The sequence below is a fragment of the Ursus arctos genome, unplaced genomic scaffold, assembly GCF_023065955.2.
Source record: "Ursus arctos isolate Adak ecotype North America unplaced genomic scaffold, UrsArc2.0 scaffold_19, whole genome shotgun sequence".
In the NCBI taxonomy this organism is placed as follows: domain Eukaryota; kingdom Metazoa; phylum Chordata; class Mammalia; order Carnivora; family Ursidae; genus Ursus; species Ursus arctos.
Genome location: NW_026622863.1, coordinates 45,260,825 through 45,280,215, shown reverse-complemented (window position 1 = coordinate 45,280,215; position 19,391 = coordinate 45,260,825). Strand labels below are relative to the sequence as shown.

General features: G+C 54.6%; 3 protein-coding genes and 1 long non-coding RNA gene across 7 annotated transcripts in view; 3 read left to right on the top strand and 1 right to left on the bottom strand.

The window, feature by feature from the left end:
• The window catches only part of LOC113243548 (cytochrome P450 2F5), a 37,981-nt gene extending 24,795 nt beyond the window's left edge, over window positions 1–13,186 (top strand). Inside the window, exons 8-17 of one of the 2 annotated variants that reach the window (XM_026482247.4) lie at window positions 1,666–1,798; window positions 3,015–3,206; window positions 3,300–3,462; window positions 5,801–5,950; window positions 8,632–8,792; window positions 9,154–9,330; window positions 9,762–9,903; window positions 10,802–10,989; window positions 11,572–11,713; window positions 12,718–13,186. In XM_026482247.4, the coding sequence (XP_026338032.1) occupies window positions 3,015–3,206; window positions 3,300–3,462; window positions 5,801–5,950; window positions 8,632–8,792; window positions 9,154–9,330; window positions 9,762–9,903; window positions 10,802–10,989; window positions 11,572–11,713; window positions 12,718–12,899 (1,497 nt within the window). In that variant the 5' untranslated portion in view covers window positions 1,666–1,798 and the 3' untranslated portion in view covers window positions 12,900–13,186. The other variant, XM_057314409.1, reaches the window with a different exon arrangement.
• On the bottom strand, window positions 4,241–12,894 carry LOC125283321 (uncharacterized). 3 transcript variants are annotated; one of them, XR_008960145.1, is made up of 3 exons: window positions 12,592–12,894; window positions 7,087–7,189; window positions 4,241–5,934 (listed from the first exon to the last, which is right to left on the bottom strand). It is a non-coding gene; the product is annotated as an uncharacterized LOC125283321 (long non-coding RNA). The 3 variants fall into 3 exon arrangements; XR_007191076.2 differs by having other exon boundaries at window positions 7,087–7,192; window positions 12,674–12,893; XR_007191077.2 differs by having other exon boundaries at window positions 12,674–12,892.
• A 2,153-nt stretch (window positions 13,187–15,339) lies between the features above and the next one.
• LOC130544129 (cytochrome P450 2F2-like) lies at window positions 15,340–19,351 on the top strand. Its single transcript, XM_057314407.1, has 5 exons — window positions 15,340–15,394; window positions 15,830–16,002; window positions 16,602–16,764; window positions 17,180–17,329; window positions 17,603–19,351. Exons 1-5 carry the CDS (start codon window positions 15,391–15,393, stop codon window positions 17,800–17,802), a joined length of 690 nt encoding a protein of 229 aa, XP_057170390.1. The 5' UTR covers window positions 15,340–15,390; the 3' UTR covers window positions 17,803–19,351.
• Window positions 16,946–19,351, top strand: LOC113243252 (uncharacterized). The gene has a single exon (XM_044378074.3). It carries the CDS (start codon window positions 18,426–18,428, stop codon window positions 19,263–19,265), a length of 840 nt encoding a protein of 279 aa, XP_044234009.1. The 5' UTR covers window positions 16,946–18,425; the 3' UTR covers window positions 19,266–19,351.
• Window positions 19,352–19,391: the final 40 nt, after the last annotated feature.

The following is a 19,391-nucleotide window of genomic DNA, read 5'->3' as shown; positions in this document are numbered from 1 at the left end:
CCAGTTCTAGGGTCAGGGAAAAGTAACTTATAGGCTTCAGGTGGGTCCAGTCCTGCCCCCTCCCCCAGAAGTAGGAGTAGATGCCAAAGGAAACTGGAGATATATAATCCCATAATCAAGCCTTCACCCCTCTTGCAGGACCTGCCCTAACCAGCCTCTCTGGGACTTAAACAAGAGCATGGGCCCCACCTCCATCTTGCCACATGCCTGGGACCTGAGGTGTCAAGTTCCCCAGGACCTTCAAGCACTTCCTCCCTCACGTCCATGGGAAAGGCAAACACGGTGTCTACCCACGGAACTGTGGGGGCACCCGCACTTCCACCTAGCTTCCCAGACCCTTGACCTCAGGGGCTCTCTCCCCTACCCTAACTCCTAGGACTGGAGTCCTAGCCTAGATCCATGCTTTTGCAACCTGCCCTTCTGACCTGGCCAGTTTCTGGGGCAGGAACCTGAAGCAGACACAGCTGGTGGGGGCTGAGGAGAGCAGGGGGAAGACTGTGTAGGCAGAAGGTGGCAGGGGAGTCATTCAAATCTGAGGTCCAGGGGTGCTGGGTGGCTTGATCAGGAAAGCATTAGACTCTTGATTTCAGGGTTATGAGTTCGAGCCCCACATTGAGTATAGAGATTACTTAAAAATAAAATCTTTAGGGGTGTCCAGGTGGCTCAGTCAGTTAAGCGTCTGATTCTTGGTTTTGGCTCAGGTCATGATCTCAGGGTCATGAGATCGAGCCCCACATTAGGCTCCATGCTGAGCGTGGAGCTTGCTTGGGATTCTTTTTCTCCCTCTCCCTCTGCCCCTCCCTGCCCCACTCACACTCTCTCTGATCTCTCTCTAAAACAAAAATAAAATCTTAAAAAAAAAACAGAAAACAAATCCAAATCTGAAGTCCATTCTCCTCCACTTCCCCCAAATTCTCCCTCAACCTCAGCTCACCTCAGTCCTGCCCACTGCAGTCTGACTCATGGAGGCATGAGAGACAGAAAGAGAGATACTCCCAGAGAGTCAGGAAGAGATGGTGACTGAGAAGGACTTACAGGAAGAGGGAAGCAGAGAGAAAGAGAAAAAGCACAGAGAGAATTAGAGACAGAACAGAGATGAGAGACCCAGAGACACAGAGGGTGAGAGAACGAGAGAGGCAGAGGTATAAAGAGAGACCAAAAGATTCAGAGGCAGAAGCAAAGTGAGACACACGGAATTTCAGAGACAAACCGCAAAGGACAGAGAATGGGAGAACTCTAGCCCAGAGCAGAAAGGAACTTGCCTGGGGTCACGTGACCAGTCAGGGGCAGAAATGAACGTGAACCCAGAGAAATAGAGCCGAGTGCCCAAAACACCAAAAAGACCCTGCCCCAATCCGCAGCTGGTTTTGCCGAGCCCCGAAACCCCAGATCAGACATAAAACCACCAGACCCAGGTCCCCAAATGGCAAAAAAAAAAAAAAACGAAATTTTTGGGACACGTGGGTGACTCAATTGGTTAAGCCTGACTCTGATTTCAGCTCAGGTCATGATCTCAGGGTCGTGAGTTGGAGCCCAGCGTCAGGCTTACACTGGGCATGGAACCTGCTTCAGATACTCCATTTCCCTCCCCTTCTCCCCGCTCACGCCCTCTCTCTCTCAAATAATTTTTTTTTTTTAAATGGGAAAAATCTTGCCCTCCTCCAGGACAAATGGCTGCTACTGACCACAGTAAGGAGAGCTCAGGTCAGCCTCAAAGAGGCCATTGGAGGGCTCCCAAGGGGTGGTACCCACCCGAGGCATCACTCCAGCTGGCGGCCAGCCCCGAGCCACTCGCAAGGTAAGGCAAGAAAATGGAAGGGATTATAAGTCATTGGGAAAACTAGGGGCGGGGGTGTGTACAGAGATGATTTAAGAGCAGCCCCCACCCCCGAGGCACACCCAGAGCTGCAGGGCACAGAACTGGAGCCGATCGCACCTCCGCTGCCCGAAAGCTCGCAGGTAAAGGACCAGGTGCAGGTCACAGAGGAGGGTGGCTCTCAAGAGAGGGGTCAGCAGCTTCACCTCCCTGTCGCTAAGACTGGCTGGGATCTCCCTCGTCACCTCCTCCAAGGGTTCTCTAGGTCTCTGGGCTTGTCTCTCTGGGGCTTTCTCTGGCTCTCTGTTGGTTCCTTGGACACGTTTTAGAGCCCGCAGCAGGGCTGGGCACCGGCAGCTCGGTACTGGTGCTTTACCCAGCAGGTGGCATCTCTGCGGACCGAGTCCCTGGCGTCAGAACCCCTGATTCTTTTCCCTCTGCTTCTGCTTCTGCCCCCTCCTCTGTTTCAGTCGGTCTTGATCTCTGTCTCTGCATGTCTCTGTCTAATGTTCCATGTGAGTGTCTGTGTGTCTGTCTTGGTGCATCTCTCCTTTCTGTGTCACTCTCTCTCCCTCAGTCGCTGTTTAGTTCTGTCTCTCTTTCCTGCCCTTTCTCTTTCAGTGTCTGTCTGTATGTCTCTCAGGAAGTATGTGTCTCTCTGTCTCTCCATCTCTCTCTTCTGTCTTTCTCTAGCTCTGTGTCTTCATTTGTCTGTCTCTGCCCCTGTGTATCTCTGTCTCTTACCACTGTCTCTGTGTGAGATTTGGTCTCATGATAGATGTAGATAGATAGATAGATAGATAGATAGATAGATAGATAGATGATAGATAGACATCTATAGATACTCAGATATCTCGCTTGGTTTTTCAATATCCGACATTATCTCCATGTGTCTCTCTGTCTCTCTGTCTGTCTCTGTTCTGTTGCTGTCTCTCTTACTGTCAGTCTCTCTGTATTTTGACTGTCTCTGCCTCTACTGTCCACCTGTCCCTGTGTCCTCTCTCTCTTGCTCCCCTCCTTTCCACTTCTCTTCCCTTATCCCCAGGGCTTTCCCCATCCCTGCCTCTCTCTACCTCCTTTCTTCTCTTCGCCTGCCCTCACTCACTTCTAGGGCCTGGGGAAGTCAAGTCCCAGGAGAGGAGGAGTGAAGGGATCTCACTCCCCTCCCAGTCCTGCCCTGTCCCACTCTCCCCCACAGATGCCTGCAGCTGCTTTCACCATGGACAGTCTGAGCGTAGCCATCTTGCTCGGCCTCCTGGCTCTCACCTGGCTGTTCCTGATCCTCAGTTCAAGGGGCAAGGGTCAGCTGCCCCCAGGCCCCAGGCCCCTCCCATTCCTGGGAAACCTGCTGCAGCTTCGCTCCCAAGACATGCTGACCTCTCTCACCAAGGTGCAGGGACCTAGGCTTGGAGGAGGGGGCAGGAACGGGGGGAGGGGTCTCAGGGCTCCAGAACCCCTGTGACGTCTGTCTTCCTACTCCCAGCTGAGCAAGAAGTATGGCTCGATGTACACAGTGCACCTGGGCCCCAGGCGCGTGGTGGTCCTTAGCGGGTACCAAGCTGTGAAGGAGGCCCTTGTGGACCAAGGGGAGGATTTTAGTGGCCGTGGTGACTACCCTGTCTTTTTCAACTTCACTAAGGGCAATGGTAAGCCTGTCCCCTGTTTTCTCCACCCCAACTCATTCCACACTGAGGGAAGGGATAAGGGTAGGAGACTGTCCTCCCAATTTTTGTGATACTCAGGGCCACTGATCTCACCGATGACACCAGCTAGGATGCCAGACAGTGCTAGTCTAGGTAGAATCTGTTCCACCTTCATCCATCCCCACATCCCACCGCCATCTTGAAATGCACTTCCACACCAATCCCCACCTCCATCCAACTCCAACCCCATTCTCACCCCAATCCCTACCTCTAGCGTAACCACGTCAATAAATTTCCATCTCAGTCAAGTGGCCAAATTATCTGGCCCAGCCCACATTGCCCACCTCCACCCTGTCCTCATCAACCTTACCTCCATGTTCCCCATTCCAACCTCAACTTCATCTTTATCTGCAACACTGAGTCATCTCCCTCCCTCCATTCCCATTATGAACCTTCTCCCAGTCCCCGTGTTAAAATTTGTTATCAACCCCATCCTAACCCTTCATTCAAACTGAACTCCACCATATTTTTCTCCCCAGCCCTATCTTCTATCTCAATCACCTATTGAAGTTTTTGGTCCCCAGTTCCATTTCCAACCCTAAACAAACTACCATCACCAAAACCAACCCTGGCACATATCTACCCAAGCCCAAGCTCAATCTCAACCCCAATCTACCAATCCTTCCCATTCTACACAACTCCATTCCCATAAACAACCTCAAACCCAATTTTATCATGAGTCCCATAATCCTCCCTTACCCCGCCTTCTTTTCCCATCACAATCCAAGCCCAGATCCACCCATCCAGCCACTCGCATCAACTCCAAACCTCATCTATCTCAATATCCTGTCCTCCTTAGGTTTGAAATCACCTAGTCTTGTGGGTTTTCTTTTCTTTTCTTTTTTTTAACGTTAATCTTTATTCAAAGGAAGCCATATGACAGGGCCCAATAAATGACAAAGGAGAGAGAGAGAGAGAGAGTAAGTTGGCAGAAAGTTGCTCTGATTGAAAAGGACATCCTGGAGACTTGCATCTTGGACTATTTTTCTTCCCCTAAAGAAGCCCTGGGGCTCCCCCCCCCATCCCCCTCACTAGATAGGTCCCAGCTGCTCCAGAATTTGGAAGTAAAGAGCTCTGGTTAAAAGCAAAAATCCACCTATTGTGTATTGAATACACTTTCCACCTTCATGTCCCCTTCCTGGGCTTGATCTTATGACCTCACCTGTCCAGGGACACTAAATGCAAGGAGGTGGACACAGAGCAGTTGAGAAATCACCTTGCTACTTTTGCACAGAGAAAATCTGGATACGTACATTATCTGTTACTAAAGATAGCCACCATCTAATTCTTCAATACATAGTGCAGAGGGTAACAAACAACAGGGTTCTGTGGCTTACTGGCTGTGTACCTTTTGGACAAGTGGCTTCCTCTCTCTGACCCTGAGTTAGCTAGCATGAGAAAGTTGTTACAAGTCAATGAGATAATGCTGACAATGCAGGGGAAGCACTGAGATTTTTTTTCTTCTTTAGCATCTAGTTCTTTGCTTGTTCCAGGGAAATCAGAGATAAACACATAGGAGACCTTCTTCTACTATAGCCCCATCAACAGACTATGACCACCTACAGTGGTCAGGGCTGGGGTACGGGATGCCAGGGAAACTGTGGGAGCCCAGAGGAAGCACCTAAGCCAGGCAGGGAGGGAGGGCCAGCAAGGTCTTCCTGGAAGAAGGGACCTCTAAGTTGAGACCTAAAAGATGAAGATCACCAGTCAGGAGCAGACAGAGGGTGAGGAAGTTCTGGAAGAAGGACCAGCCTGTGCAAAGACCCCTGAGTCCAGGGAAAGAAGAGAACAGGGTCTGTCTTGTTCCTGGATGAGGTCCTAATGTCTCAGTGTTTATTTCTCTGGCTTTTCTCCCTTATTTGTCTTTTCATTAATTAATAAGCAATCACCAGCACGTCCTATGGGGTAAGCCCTGCACTGGACAATGCTAGGGACACAGTGGTGAACAAGACAGCCCCTCCCTCCCTCTACTCCCACCCCCACCATCACAGCTTAGAGAAGGAGATAGCCCGATGGCCAGGCTGTAATAATCCAGAGTGATCAGGTCTGGGTTGAGAGAAACAGAGACAGAGTGATCAGGACTATGGTGAGGAAGCCCAGGGCCCTATGGAAGCTCAGAGGTGGCCCCTGACCCAGCCTGGAGGGTTAGGAAGGACTTCCCGGGAGGGGGTAGATTCCAAATTCTCAGTCTCTCTCCCAGAAGACACCAGGAAAGGGGGCTCAGATGGCAGTGATCTTGGGGACAAGTCATCAGTTGAGCTGGCCCCTCCCCTCTCTCCAGGCATCGCCTTCTCCAACGGGGACCGGTGGAAGGTCCTGAGGAAGTTCTCTGTCCAGATTCTGCGCAACTTCGGGATGGGGAAGAGGAGCATTGAGGAGCGGATCCTGGAGGAAGGCAGCTTCCTGCTGGCAGAGCTAAGGAAAACCGAAGGTTGCGGTTCCCGAATGCAGTAGATACCCCTAACTCACACCCATCCTACTTAGTGGTCAGAACTGCCAGATAGCTTGGGCACCCACTCAAAACTCCGGGAGACCCCTCGCTTGGCCTGGCAGGAAGAGTGGTGTCCCCTGGAGGTGGATTGGCTTCAGGTGCCGTGTTCCTTGAGGTATGCGCTGTCTCTGTGTGGTATTTTATTTGTTTGTTTTTAAGATTTGTTTATCAGAGAGAGAGAGAGGGAGAGAGAGTGGGCAGGGAGGAGCAGAAGGAGAGGATCTTCACACCGACTCCCTCGTGAGTGTGGCAGCCCACCTGGGGCTCGATCTCCTGACCCTGAGATCATGACCTGAGTGAAAACCAAGAGTCCGCCACTTGACCAGCTGAGCCACCCAGGCGCCCCCTCTGTGTGGTATTTTTTCTTTAAACGAAAGGTTGTTGTGGTGGTGGTTGTTTTAAGATTTTATAAATTTATTTGAGAGCGAGAGAGAGAAAGCACGAGACAGGGGAGGGTCAGAGGGAGAAGCAGACTCCTGGCTGCGTGGGGATCCCCATGTGGGACTCGATGGGGGGGAGGGGGCGGAACTCCGGGATCATAACCTGAGCGGAAGGCAGACACTTAACCTGAGCCAGCCAGGCGCCCCTCTGTGTGGTATTTTGAACGCAGTTTGTATAATTGGGGTGGATGACGATGACGATGATGATGCTGATGATGGCGACACTCTTGTGGGGCCCTGTGTTAAGCACATTTTCACGCATAAGCCCCTTAAGCCTCGGAACGATCCATTTTGCAGATGAGGAGACAGAGGCACAGAGAGGTTAACTGACTGGCTTGAAATGATAAAACTAGTCAGTGAAGGAGCCGAGATCTAAACCCGTGCCTGAGGTCCGCACTCAACACGCTGATGCACGTTTCCTGAGTGCTTTCTGGGGACCGGGCACCGGACTAAACTCTTCACGCGGATGAACACATCTCACTTCCCCTAAAACCCTGGGAAGTTATTACAAGCGATAAACCTGAGGCCCAGAAGGGTTAAGTCACGTGCCCAGGAAGTGGCAGAGTTGGGATGTGAACCCAGGTCAAGGCTGTGCACCCACGAAAAAAAATTAAAAATAACCAACACTTAGGGTACCTGAGTAGCTTGATTAGGCATCTGACTCTTGATCTCAGCTCGGGTCTTGATCTCAGGGTCATGAGTTCAAGCCCCTCTTTTCGCTCCATGCTGCGTGTGGAGCCTACTTAAAAAAGAAAAATAAATATAAATAAAAATAACCAGCACTTACATGGTACCTACCATATGCCAGCACTGTTCCAAGAACTTCACGTATCTTACTGCCTTGAATAATCACTCAAACCTAAGAAGGAGACCCTATTACAAACCGCAATTTACAGGAGAAGAAACAAGCAAAGAGGTAAACAGCCCTCTACCCTGATCTCCAAATCTTGCTGGCTTTTGGGGGGGGGGGGGGGTAAAGGGGTGGGAAATGTGGCCAGTGATGCCGCAAGGATTAAATAATAAGATGTAAATAAAGGAATAATGACTACCTGAGCTAGTTTTCTATGGCTGCTATTTTTTTTTTTAAAGCCACAAACTTAGTGACTTAAAGCAACACAAATTTATTGTTGTACCGTTCTGGAAGTCCATAAAACTAAAATGGGTCGGCCAGGCTGGCTCCTTCTGGAAGCTGTAGGGGAGAATCCATTTCCTTGCCTTTTCCAGCCTTGAGAGGCGCCCTGCATCCTTGCCTCGTGGCGCCTTCCCCTATCTTCAAAGCCAGCAACATAGCCACCTTCCAAAATCTCTCCCTCTCTTCTCTCTCTCTCTCTCTCTCTCCACCAACTCATCACCTTTCCTTACTCAGACCCGTCTGCCTCCCTAGTGATTACATTAGTCCCACGTGGATAACCCAGAATAATCTGCCCATCTCAAAATCCTTAACTTAATCACGTGTTCACGGGCTCTTAGAGATGAGGACATGGACATTTGAGGGGGACCATTATTCAGCCTACCTGGTTCATACAGGCTCAGGACCGGCCAGGCCCTTAGCCAGCCACACTTTCACCGGCTCCCTACAACAGCTCCATGAGAAGACTGTCATCAAGCCCATTTTGCAAACGAGAAAACCGAGGCTCAGAGAAGGGAAGTCGGTTCATCCGGCCACACCGAGACTGAGAGGACAAGCCAAGATCCAAACTATGTGGATCTACTGCCAGACTCAGTCTCCTGGGCCACGCGTTGCCGTAATAGCTAATGTGTTCTTTTCTGTGATTTGTTCAGTCGTCAGATCACTGGGTGTCAGGTGTCGTGTTGAAGGTGGTGTGCCATCGCTGGCTGAGGCTGTAGTATTGTCAGGCACTGATGTGATATTGTATTGTGTTGATATTGTATGTATGTTGTTTTGTCTTGTGCGTGCTGTGTGTCCTATCGTGAAGACTAGCCTGTTCCGTTGTTTGGTGGTGGTGTCGTTGTGCTGAAGGATGTTGTGAGTTCTGTCTGCCTGGCGTGTTGCCAAGGACTCGCGGGGTGTGGGATGTCACGCTGCAGGTCACGTGGCCAAGACCGTTTGTTCTGTGCTGCGAGGCTGGGTTGGATGCTGTGCCCTCTAGAGCTGTTGCCGCTGGGGGTCTGGTGTGTTGCACAGTGCGCTCCCTGACCCACTCCTCCCCTCGCTCTCAGGCAAGCCCTTCGACCCCACGTTTGTGCTCAGCCGCTCCGTGTCCAACATTATCTGCTCTGTGATTTTCGGCAGCCGCTTCGACTACGACGATGAGCGTCTGCTCACCATTATCCGCCTCATCAATGACAACTTCCAAATCATGAGCGGCCCCTGGGGAGAGGTCAGGAGGCCTAGTTCGGGCAGGACAGGGTTGGGGTTTATCCAGTCCTGGGAAAGGGGAAACAGAGGCAGAGGCGGGGGGGGGGGGGGAGGATGCGATTGACTCTGCCTGGCCACGCCCCCTTCCTGTCTGGCTCCGCCCCCGCGTCGCACCACCGGGTCAAGGTCAAGCTCCCCAAGTTGCTACAGATACCTAGACCCCCCGCCCCACCTCGGTTTCCCAGAACCCAGCTGACCTACAAGGTCCCGCCCATGCCTACCTGCTCCACCCTGACCTTACTGGCAACCCCCCCACACACACGCACACGCACGCACACACGCTACCTGACCCTCCAAACCCCTCCGATTCCCCTTATCCCCAGTTGTACAACATCTTTCCGGGCCTCCTGGACTGGGTACCCGGGCCGCACCGACGCCTTTTCCGGAACTACGGGTGCATGAAGGACCTCATCGCCCGCAGCGTCCGCGACCACCAGGACTCCCTCGACCCCAGCTCTCCCCGGGACTTCATTGATTGCTTCCTCAACAAGATGGCACAAGTAAGCCTGGCCTGAAAGTCTCATCTCTGGTCTGACCTGCTGCCCCCGCCTCAAACCCACGAGGATCCCGGGCTGAGCGGGTTTGAGAATGGTGTCCCTACATCTGGGGAGTGAAGTTGGAACATCTGGCTCCGCTCTGCTGGAGCCCGGAGCCACTCGGGGCTCACCGCCAATTAACAGCTCATTAAGAAGTCCTTAAGGATCTGTTAATCGTGGGCCCTGTGGCTGAGGTTTTCTCTACCAGCCCTTACGCGTGCTCCCCAGCTTCCCTGAGGAAAGAAAGTTAAGCAGAGGAGGGACTGAACGGACGCACCCAGAAGGAGTCCTGCAGATCTATGCGGAGCGGGTCGCACGGACTCTGAGCTTGTGGTCAGTGTCCGGGCCGGATCTCCCGGCCCGGGCTCATACCCCTACCCCCTCGACCCCCGCAGGAGAAGCAGGACCCGCACAGCCACTTCCACATGGACACCCTGCTGATGACCACACATAACCTGCTCTTTGGTGGCACCGAGACCGTGGGCACCACCCTGCGCCACGCCTTCCTTGTACTCATGAAGTACCCAAAAGTGCAAGGTGCGTGAGCCCCAAGTCTGGCCCGGAGATCCTGGACACAGCGCTCTGGGGCACACCTGCTCGTGCCCCACCAGCCTCAACTAGCCTACCTCTAAGCCCCGCCCACAACCAACGGGCGCCGCTCCACCCAGCATGCCAGATAGCCCAGGCCTCCAGTTTATGCCTGAGAGCCCCAGGCAAACCCACACGGAGGCCGACCCCATCCACAGGGCTCCCGCGGTCCACAGTCCGCTGGAACCTGGACTTCGTGGTCTCTGGTCTTGTTTTGGGCCCACCTCTGACCCTGACCACACACCACGCGTCCGGCCTCAGAGCCCCGATCTCACAGTCGGCTAGCTAGAGCCTGGCCCCGAGCCTCAGTCGCAGGGCCAGCCAGGAACCATCAGTCTGACCCTCACAGTCTCACCACGTGCCCACACAGAATGGTCTGGGACCCCACCACCCCAAACCTCGCCTCTGGGCGGATCCCGGAACCCTGGCCTCCAGCAGAGTCTATTAGGGTCCATACCGCCTGCCCCACCCCCCGATCTCTCCTAGCTTTCGCACAGTCCACCCACTCGACCCACACTCCATCCGGCCTGGTCCTCGAACCTCGCCCGCAGTCCCATCCCAGACCTGGATTCTGGGCAGCCCCTCAGCCCTGCCCGCACAACCCCGCCCCCACAGCCCCGCACAACCCCAAAATTTGGTTGGCCCTTACACCGACCAAATTTTCGCCCTCAACTACGTCTCCCAAACCAACCCTTCCCCTCGAGGCTCCCGCTAACCATCACAGGCATCTCTGCAGTGGCGTCCCTACTGAGAAGCGTTGGCTGGACCCCGCCCACACATGCATACGCTTCTGCCCCCCCAGTCGAGCCCACTGGGACCCTTGACTAAGCTCCGCCTCCACCTCCAGCCCGCGTACAGGAGGAGATCGACAGAGTGGTGGGTCGCGCGCGGCTGCCGGCGCTGGAGGACCGAGCGGCCATGCCTTACACAGACGCGGTGATCCACGAGGTGCAGCGCTTCGCAGACGTCATCCCCATGAACTTGCCGCACCGCGTTACTCGGGACACAGCCTTTCGCGGCTTCCTGATACCCAAGGTGTGCTGGGCACCTGGCAATGGACGTCTGGCACACTAGGAAGAGGCATCCAAGATTCGCCAATGGCATCTGGGTCTCTAGCAAGGAGGATCCCAGGCCCTAGCAATCAGTACCCAGGGCCTTAGTGACGGGCACCCCAAGTTCTAGCAACAAACATCTGAAACTCTTAAATCCAGAACCTCAGCCCCTTCCTAGGATCTATTCAGCACTATAATGGACACGATCCTGACCTGAACCCCAGTCCCCTTCCCCATAACAGCTCCCCTCCCTAGGACCCCTCTCCAGCATCCCCAGGGTAAAACACTTCATCCTGGGGACCCCCTATGCCTTAATACTGTTCTGAGAGAACTCTCCCTATTCCCAGAAACCCCAAATCTGTTCTGACAAGGGGAGGTATCCCTCATCCCTGTCAACACAGCTTCCAGAACCCATCACTTGGAACCCAAGACAGCGACACACATTTCCTAAATCCCTGTTGGAGTCCTAAGCTCCATGTCCCATTATCAAGTCCTCCCTCAAATTTCAGCTTGAGAATCTCCCAGATCTTCTACCCCCACTAATTCTGCCTCCCCACCCACACAGGGCACAGATATCATCACCCTTCTTAACACAGTCCATTATGACCCCAGCCAGTTCCTGACGCCCCAGGAATTCAACCCTGAGCATTTTCTGGATGCCAATCAGTCCTTCAAGAAGAACCCTGCCTTCATGCCTTTCTCAGCTGGTGAGAGCCTTGGAGACAAGAGTCAGGGTCTTTTGGGCCCCATATTCCTACGCACATTCCTCATTCCTAATTCCACTCTCCAAACCCTCTGGCTTCTTCATCCCACCGCATCCTCAGCTTTGGACGTGCAGAGACATTTGTTCTGCCTCCCAACTCTGCTCCTATAGGCAGATAATGGCTAAAATCCTTATGGAGGGAGGTGGGGAGACAGGATATTAATTCAACTTGGAAGTGGTCACCGTCAGTCTCTCCACTAGGTGGCGGAGGTGAGCAGTTCTAGTTTCCTTGGCTTTGGTCTTTATCCTGCGGGGGGGAAAAATCTTCCCCGTTTAACCCAGTAGCAGAAATAAAAAGGGGGAGGGAGGAATAATAATAATAAGCCACTTACCATATTGCCTACTGTGTGCCAAGCGCTACCTCTAAGAAGAGCTATTAGAGTGGTGGAGGGTTAGGTTTTCTAGCCAGACCCCAGCTCTGTCATCTCCTAGCTATAATGGCCTTGCATGTTACTTCACCTGTGTGTGCCTCAACGTCCACACCTATAAAATGGAGAATGATAAGGCCCACCTCTTGAAATTGTTATGAGGATTAAATTAATATCAGTATAGTGCCTAGAGTAACATACGACACGCAGTATGACATACATGGCATTATAGTCTCATTTCTTTACCTGAATTTACCATTCACAACAATCTAAAGAGGCACTACTATCATCCCTATTTTATTTTTTATCATCCCCATCTTAAATACCCAGAAACTGGCTTGCCCAAGATCACAGAACTAGTAACGTCAGAGCCCGAATTTGAACCCATGAACTTGTCTTTGTGTTGGCCAGATCCTTTTTGGTCCCGGATTTACTTAAAGCACCTTTCCCAGACCTTTAGACCGGTGGCTCTGTGACGTCTCCAATCATTAGCTTCGTATGTTTTTCTCCGAGCATTTGGGACTGCAGCGCCTCACCCCATCTTATGTCGCCGCTCCTCCGCACCCTCCCACTCCCGCAGGTCGCCGACTGTGCCTGGGCGAGTCGCTGGCGCGCATGGAGCTCTTCCTCTACCTCACCGCCATCCTGCAGAGCTTCTCGCTGCAGCCGCTGGGGGCGACCGAGGACATCGACCTGACGCCGCTCAGCTCCGGGCTCGGCAATTTACCGCGGCCTTTCCAGCTGTGCGTGCGCACGCGCTGACGCCGCGGCCCTTCCAGACTCGCCCGCGAGCCGGGAGGGGGCAGCGGGGAGGAGCTCGGTCCCCTTGTTCGTTCCCCTGTGCCCCCATCCCTCTCGCTCTCACGCTCGCTTCCCCGCACCTGTGCCTGCCGCCTGCCCACCCTCCAGTCCCCAACTTGACCTGGTCTGAGCCCCCAGGGGCAGAGAAACGCAAGGGGAGGGGGAAGAGCTTGCCTCATTCCGTTGCGCGTCCTTTGGGGGACTGTTTTTATCATTTTCTAATAAAGTATCTTTATGAAAGATTCAAATCTGCCCGGGCTGAATTACAGGGAGGAGGGCAGCCTCCTAGGATGGGGAGAAGGAACGTCTGGCTCAAAGGAGACCCCGAACTGACTAGTTCTACCCTCACGCTTAGAGGGGCTAGAAATTGGGAGAAATTGTTTCCTGGGGTAAGGGCTGGACGACAGACTGACGACAGAGAGTTAGAGAAACCAAGGCAGAGAAAAAGCCGCCCAGAGATACACAGACCGGGTCTGCAAGAGATGCAGGGTGCCCTACAAAGATGAGATGATCGAGATGGAAGCAGGGAGAACGTGACAGAGCGGGAGACAGACACAGAGACGGAGAAAGAACACTGATATTTACACAGTGCTTCCTATACACTCTAAACCTGCCCATTTAAATCTCCCTATAAGATAAAGAGGCATTATACACTTTTAAAAAGATTTTATTTAAGAAAGAGACAGTGAGAGAGAACATGAGCAGGGAGGAGAGGGAGAAGCAGACTCCCCACGGCTGGGAACAAAACTCAGACTCCAACCCTGCTCCCTTCCACGTCACAAGTCAGATGCAGAGGGATACAGGGACGGAGAAATGGGGAGACGGAAGAGAGACAAAAAAAGAAAGAAATGGCCAGGGAAGGCCAGAGAGGAAGAGCACTGAAGGGGAGAAGTAAGGCACTGGAAGACCATTCAGACTATTCCTTTGTCTTGCAATTCCGGGACAGCACGGGGCCTCCCAACCTGGGACTGGATTTGTCATCCTGACATCCTGCTGACAGAAGCTTTTCTCAAGAAAAGGTGCGTCTTCAGATCCATGGAGCCACAGTCAGGCAGAGCAGTGGTGGCCCCCCAGCCATGGGTGGAGGTGGCCCGGCGACCCTACCCTAAATGGGGCTCCCCAAGGCCATCGAGAAGCTGGGACATGCTCTGCTGAGACTTATAGGCAGTCCCCACACCAGGCGTTGGCTCCTTAATCCCTATGCTGTTCCCACCATGGGCCAACCAGAGAGTCTGCCCCAAGGCCCCAGGCAGGGACAGGGAGGTGGAGAGAGAGAGGGAAAGACTCCGAGGTCCTGAGGAAGAAAGGAGGTAGCCCCAGGAAGAGGCAGCAAAGAGAAACACATGGAAATACTAATAAAGAGCTGGAGAGAGATAGGAGAGACAGAGAGATGCAGACAGACAGACAGGAAAGATCCTGAAAATCAAGACGGGGAGTGAGAGATACAGGGAGGCACTGACAGGAAGGAAGAGACAGATGCCTGGAGAGAAGGGAGACAGGAGATTCTAAAGCAGAGCTAGAAATTGAGAGGAACAGAGATGAAGACAGACAGAAATCTGAGAGCAGAAAGAAAAGGGAGCTAGAGAGATAGGAGCCTTAAAAGATGAGACATAGAGACAGCAAGGAGAGAGACAGTCACAAGGATTCAGCAAAAGAGACAGAGGAAAATAGAGTCCGAGTTAAAGACAGAAACAGACAGAAATCGCGGTAAAGAGAGTTAGGCATTCGCTCTACATTTACTGAGCACCCACTGTGTGCTGAGTACTGTTTTAGTGCTGGGGATGCAGAAGTGGACAGGACAAACGCCAGCTCTTGAAGAGACCCAGAGAGAGCAGCTCATGGAGGAGAGCCTGACGCAGTGGGATGGGGTGGGATCCGGCGAGGGCACACCCCACCGCGCCCCCCTGCTGTCTGTGGAGTCCGCACCCTGGAGCAGGGGCCCTGCCGCAGACCCGCTGCTAGTCCCCAGGGTTCCTGGACGGAGAGAGCCTGACAGGTCGGGAGCCCCAGGGCAGAGACAGAGGCAGGAGACAGGGAAGGGGAGCTGAAGGGAAAAAGAAACTGAGAGGGATACAGACAGGAACAAAAGCAGACAGAGTAAAACAGAGGCGGAAAGAGAGAGCGAGATGAACAAAGAAACACAGAGGAAGAAGCTGAGAGATGAAACAAAGATAAACAGAGAGAGACAGAGACCCTGAGAGACACTCCCAGAGACAAGGCCAGTCCCAGACGCTGTGCCGCCCCCGTCCTCTCCCCAGGTCTGGGCCCTGGGCCAGGCACCTGGCGGAAGGCTGGATCCGGCCAGGCAGGGGCCTGCGGGAGGGTGGGCCGCCTTCCTGAACAGTGTACCGGTACAGCATTCGCGGTTCCAAGAGCAAGGGCAGGGAAGTGACAAGGGTTCAGGCGCCGGTCCCCAGCCATCACCAGCACAGGGCACAGGAGCGCCAGGCTAATGGGTATGTCACCAGAGGTGTTTTGGGAAGTGTATTTGGAAGTCAGGAATGTATTTAGGAATCAACATAGGGTACAGCATTCAGGGGGTCACGGGCCCAAAGGTGGCCAGGGGACTCAGAAGTGCACACCTATGGGCCAAGAAGATGGATCCAAAAGACCCAAAGGCTCAGTGGGTTGCCCCTGTTGGTCAGGTGTATTGACACAGAGAAACTTGTGCAATAAAGCAGCCAAATAGGGCAGGCTGTGCCTGGCACAACGGTGACAGAGCTGGGGGGCTGGGTGGAGACCTTAGTTTGGGGAAGCTGCAAAATGAGCAGCCTGGAGACGCCCACCTCTCCCACTCCCGGTATCCACCCCGACTCCACCCAAGACCCAAAGGGAATCAAATAAAGGCCAAGGGGACAGGCATGGAGGATAAGAGGGCATGATGTTCACAGGCCTCACAGCGCTGCTGCTGCTGCTGCTCCTGCTGCTGGCCCTAGCCAGGAGGGGTTGGGGTGCCTGGGGCACTCAGACTCAGGGGGTCCTACCCCCCGGGCCTACACCACTCCCACTGCTGGGGAACCTGCTGCAGCTGGAGTCCGGACGCCTGGACCGTGCACTCATGGAGGTAGCCCCGACGGTGGGTTGGGGGACTGGAAGTCCTGGTTCTCTGAATGAAGACAGCTGAGGGCTCTGACCCCATGAGTCCTGGGGAGGGTTGAGGGGCCCAGAGTCCTGTGTTCCAACAAAGAAGGAGACTACGGGTGGAAGCTGGGAGCCTGGACATCTGCTTGAGAGAGGAAAGGGACAGTGGGCCTGAGTTCCTGGTTCCTGGCAGAGTCGTCCTGGGATCCCTTCTTCCCCGCCCCCAACTCCTGGGTCCTGAGGGAGGAGGAGCCTGGAGTGAGAAGTCAGGCGGAGGGGCGGGGGTGTCAGCTCTCCTGGTTCAAGGTGAGGAGAGTACCGAGGGCCCAGACACCTAGTTCTGAGGGTGCAGGGGGCTCGGGCTCTGGTCTTGTAGATCCAAAGGGAAAACAGAGCTGGGGGCCTGGACTCCGGCGGAAGGAGGAGGAAGGAGGTGGGGATCTGACCTCCTCCGCCAGTAATGAGGGGATGAGATGGGGACTCCTGGGTCGGAAGGAAGAGGGAGCTGGGGGAGGAAGTTCAGGGATGGAGGAGGTGGTCAGAAGCCCCAACCAGGACCCGCTGAGCACCCGCTCCGCGTAGCTGTCTGGCCGCTGGGGCCCAGTGTTCACAGTGCGGCTGGGCCCGCGCCCTGCAGTGGTGCTGTGCGGCTACTCGGCGCTGCGGGACACATTAGTGCTGCAAGCGGATGCCTTCTCCGGCCGCGCGGCCATGCCTGTTTTCGAACGCTTCACTCGCGGAAACGGTAAGTCCCAGGCGGCGGAAGCGCTGGCCTGGACCACCCAGTTTGAGCGATCGGGGGCGGGGCCAGGGAGATGGGGCGGGGCCGAACGAGAAGGCCAATGACGGCCAACGGTGAGAGGGTGGGGCGGAGCTAAAGTATAGGGGCCGAACTGGAAGGGGCTGGTTCCTGATGCAGCCAATAGAAGAAAGAGAAGAGCCCAAGCGTCAAAACCGAAGACAGCAAGCACTGGTTAGGGATCGAGACCATCGGCGGTGGGACCAACGTGTGGATAGGGCCGAGAAGGCTGAGGTTGCAACCAAGAGATCTGGAAACCAGCAGAATTGAAGGGTTGCTAGGAAGCCGGCTCCAAAACTGGACGCTTCCAGGATGGGGCGTGGCCAACTCCCCGGCACGCCCCTTCTCTGCCCACCCCCAGGCATCGTGTTTTCTAACGGGCGGCGCTGGCGGACGCTGCGCAATTTTGCGATGGGAGCACTAAAGGAGTTCGGGCTGGGAACGCGGACCATAGAGGAGCGCATCCTGGAGGAGGCGGCTTATGTGCTTGGCGAATTTCAAGCCACCATTGGTGCGGCCTGGTCGGGAAAGGAGAGTGGGGCCTTTTGTGGATGTGGCCAATGATCAAGAAGGGGCAGGGCGGGGCGACTGGCTAGCTCTGTCCCTAGAGCCAGCGACTCCCCATCTGGGTTGTAGGTTCCGGCCCCAGGTTTGGTGTAGAAATTACTTAAAAATAAAATCCTTAAAAAGCAAGGGGGGGTGGGGGCGGAAAGGCATCTGTAGTGGAACGAAGTCAGTAAGCCGAGCCACAGAGAAAAGACCCCCGTCCTGTTCCCACTCCCAGGAGCGCCGTTCGACCCTCGAAGGCTACTAGATAATGCTGTCTCTAACGTTATCTGTTCGGTGGTCTTCGGGAACCGCTACGGCTATGAGGACCCAGAGTTCCTGAGGCTCCTGGATCTCTTCCATGACAACTTTCGAATCATGAGTTTCAGATGGGGCGAGGTGAGAGGGCCAGCCTCAGCCCCTCCCTCCTGTGCCTAACCTATGCCAAACCCGGGGTACATAGACCTACCGACCTTGGATGTATAGATCGAGTCTTAGAATCTTGGAACGGAAGAGTTCTAGAACTTAGAACATCAAAGTCCTGGTGCAAGCTCCCCGCAGGAGAACTAGTGGTCTTGTTCAAGGTCCTGTTGCGGTCTGCCCCACTACCCCCAGATGTACAACATCTTCCCCTCCCTCCTTGACTGGCTCCCGGGCCCACACCACGGAATCTTTCAAAACTTCACGGAACTTCGGTTCTTTATCTCTGAGCAAATCCAGCGGCACCAGCAGACACGGCAGCCTGGGGAGCCCCGCGATTTCATCGATTGCTTCCTGGATCAAATGGATAAGGTGCAGGCCCCTGCTACCGTAAACTCTCCCCATGCCGCCCACCAGGAGGTGCCAAGCACGCCGCAGCACCCATCTCTGTCCGCAGGAACAAGACCCAGAGAGACATTTCCAGGAGGAGACATTGGTGATGACGACGCATAACCTTTTCTTCGGGGGCACGGAGACTACGAGCACCACTCTGCGCTATGGGCTTCTCATTCTGCTTAAGTACCCAGAGGTGGCAGGTCCAGGAGCTGGAAAGCCTGGGGTGAGGGGGCTAGGGTTTGGGGATGGCTGGGGGACAGGGCGTGCATAGCTCACACTCTCTGCCCACCCCAGCCAAAGTGCAGGCCGAGCTAGATGCTGTGGTAGGGCGGATGCGCACCCCGAGGCTGGAGGACCGTAAGCGCCTGCCCTACACCAACGCCGTGCTGCACGAGATCCAGCGCCTCATCAGCGTGCTGCCGTTGGGGCTGCCACATGCCCTCACCCGTGACACCCACTTGCGCGGCTACTTTCTGCCCAAGGTGCCCACCAAGCATGGAGATTCTGTGCGGGCCTGGGAGCACCTATACCTGGAATCATCAGCCCTGAGCATGTGCAATGCCAATTCACAAAGCCCTGGTAGCAGGAAAGAAGGCCCGCCTTCCCACTGGCTTTACAATGGGGTCTTGGATGGAGGAAAGGCAGTGACTAACCAAGTACCCGGGGGTTACCCCTGTGTACCCCCCCACCAGGGTACCTTTGTGATTCCTCTGCTCGTGTCTTCACACCGGGACCCCACCCAGTTCAAAGACCCAAACTGCTTCAACCCCACCAACTTCCTGGACGACAAGGGCAACTTCCAGAGCAACGATGCCTTCATGCCCTTTGCCCCAGGTCTGGGCCAGGAAGGGAGGGGACAAGGCTGGGCAGGCCCCCAGAGGCATGGTGCCCACCCTGCATCCCTGTGTCCTCAGGAAAGCGGATGTGCCTGGGTGCAGGCCTGGCGCAATGGGAGATCTTCCTCTTCTTCACCACCATCCTGCAGCGCTTCTGCCTGCTCCCTTTGGGGAGTCCCAGCAACATCGACCTCACCTCGCAGTGCACTGGCCTGGGCAACATCCCCCCAGCCTTCCAGCTCTGCCTAGTGGCCCGCTGAGTCAGGCTCAGCTGCCCTCTGCTCTGGCTCCCAGACCTCCTTACCCACTTTGGTCAATAAAGGCCCTGAACTGCAGCTGGATGGGTCTCCTTACCAGTAAGAGGGAGCAGGAGAA

Coding starts and splice junctions, on each gene's coding strand:
- LOC113243252 (XM_044378074.3), top strand. CDS start 18,426: ATGGCTGGGGGACAGGGCGTGCATAGCTCACACTCTCTGCCCACCCCA.
- LOC130544129 (XM_057314407.1), top strand. Junction 16,765..17,179: donor ACGCTTCACTCGCGGAAACG/GTAAGTCCCAGG, acceptor GCCCACCCCCAG/GCATCGTGTTTTCTAACGGG. Junction 17,330..17,602: donor CGAATTTCAAGCCACCATTG/GTGCGGCCTGGT, acceptor TCCCACTCCCAG/GAGCGCCGTTCGACCCTCGA.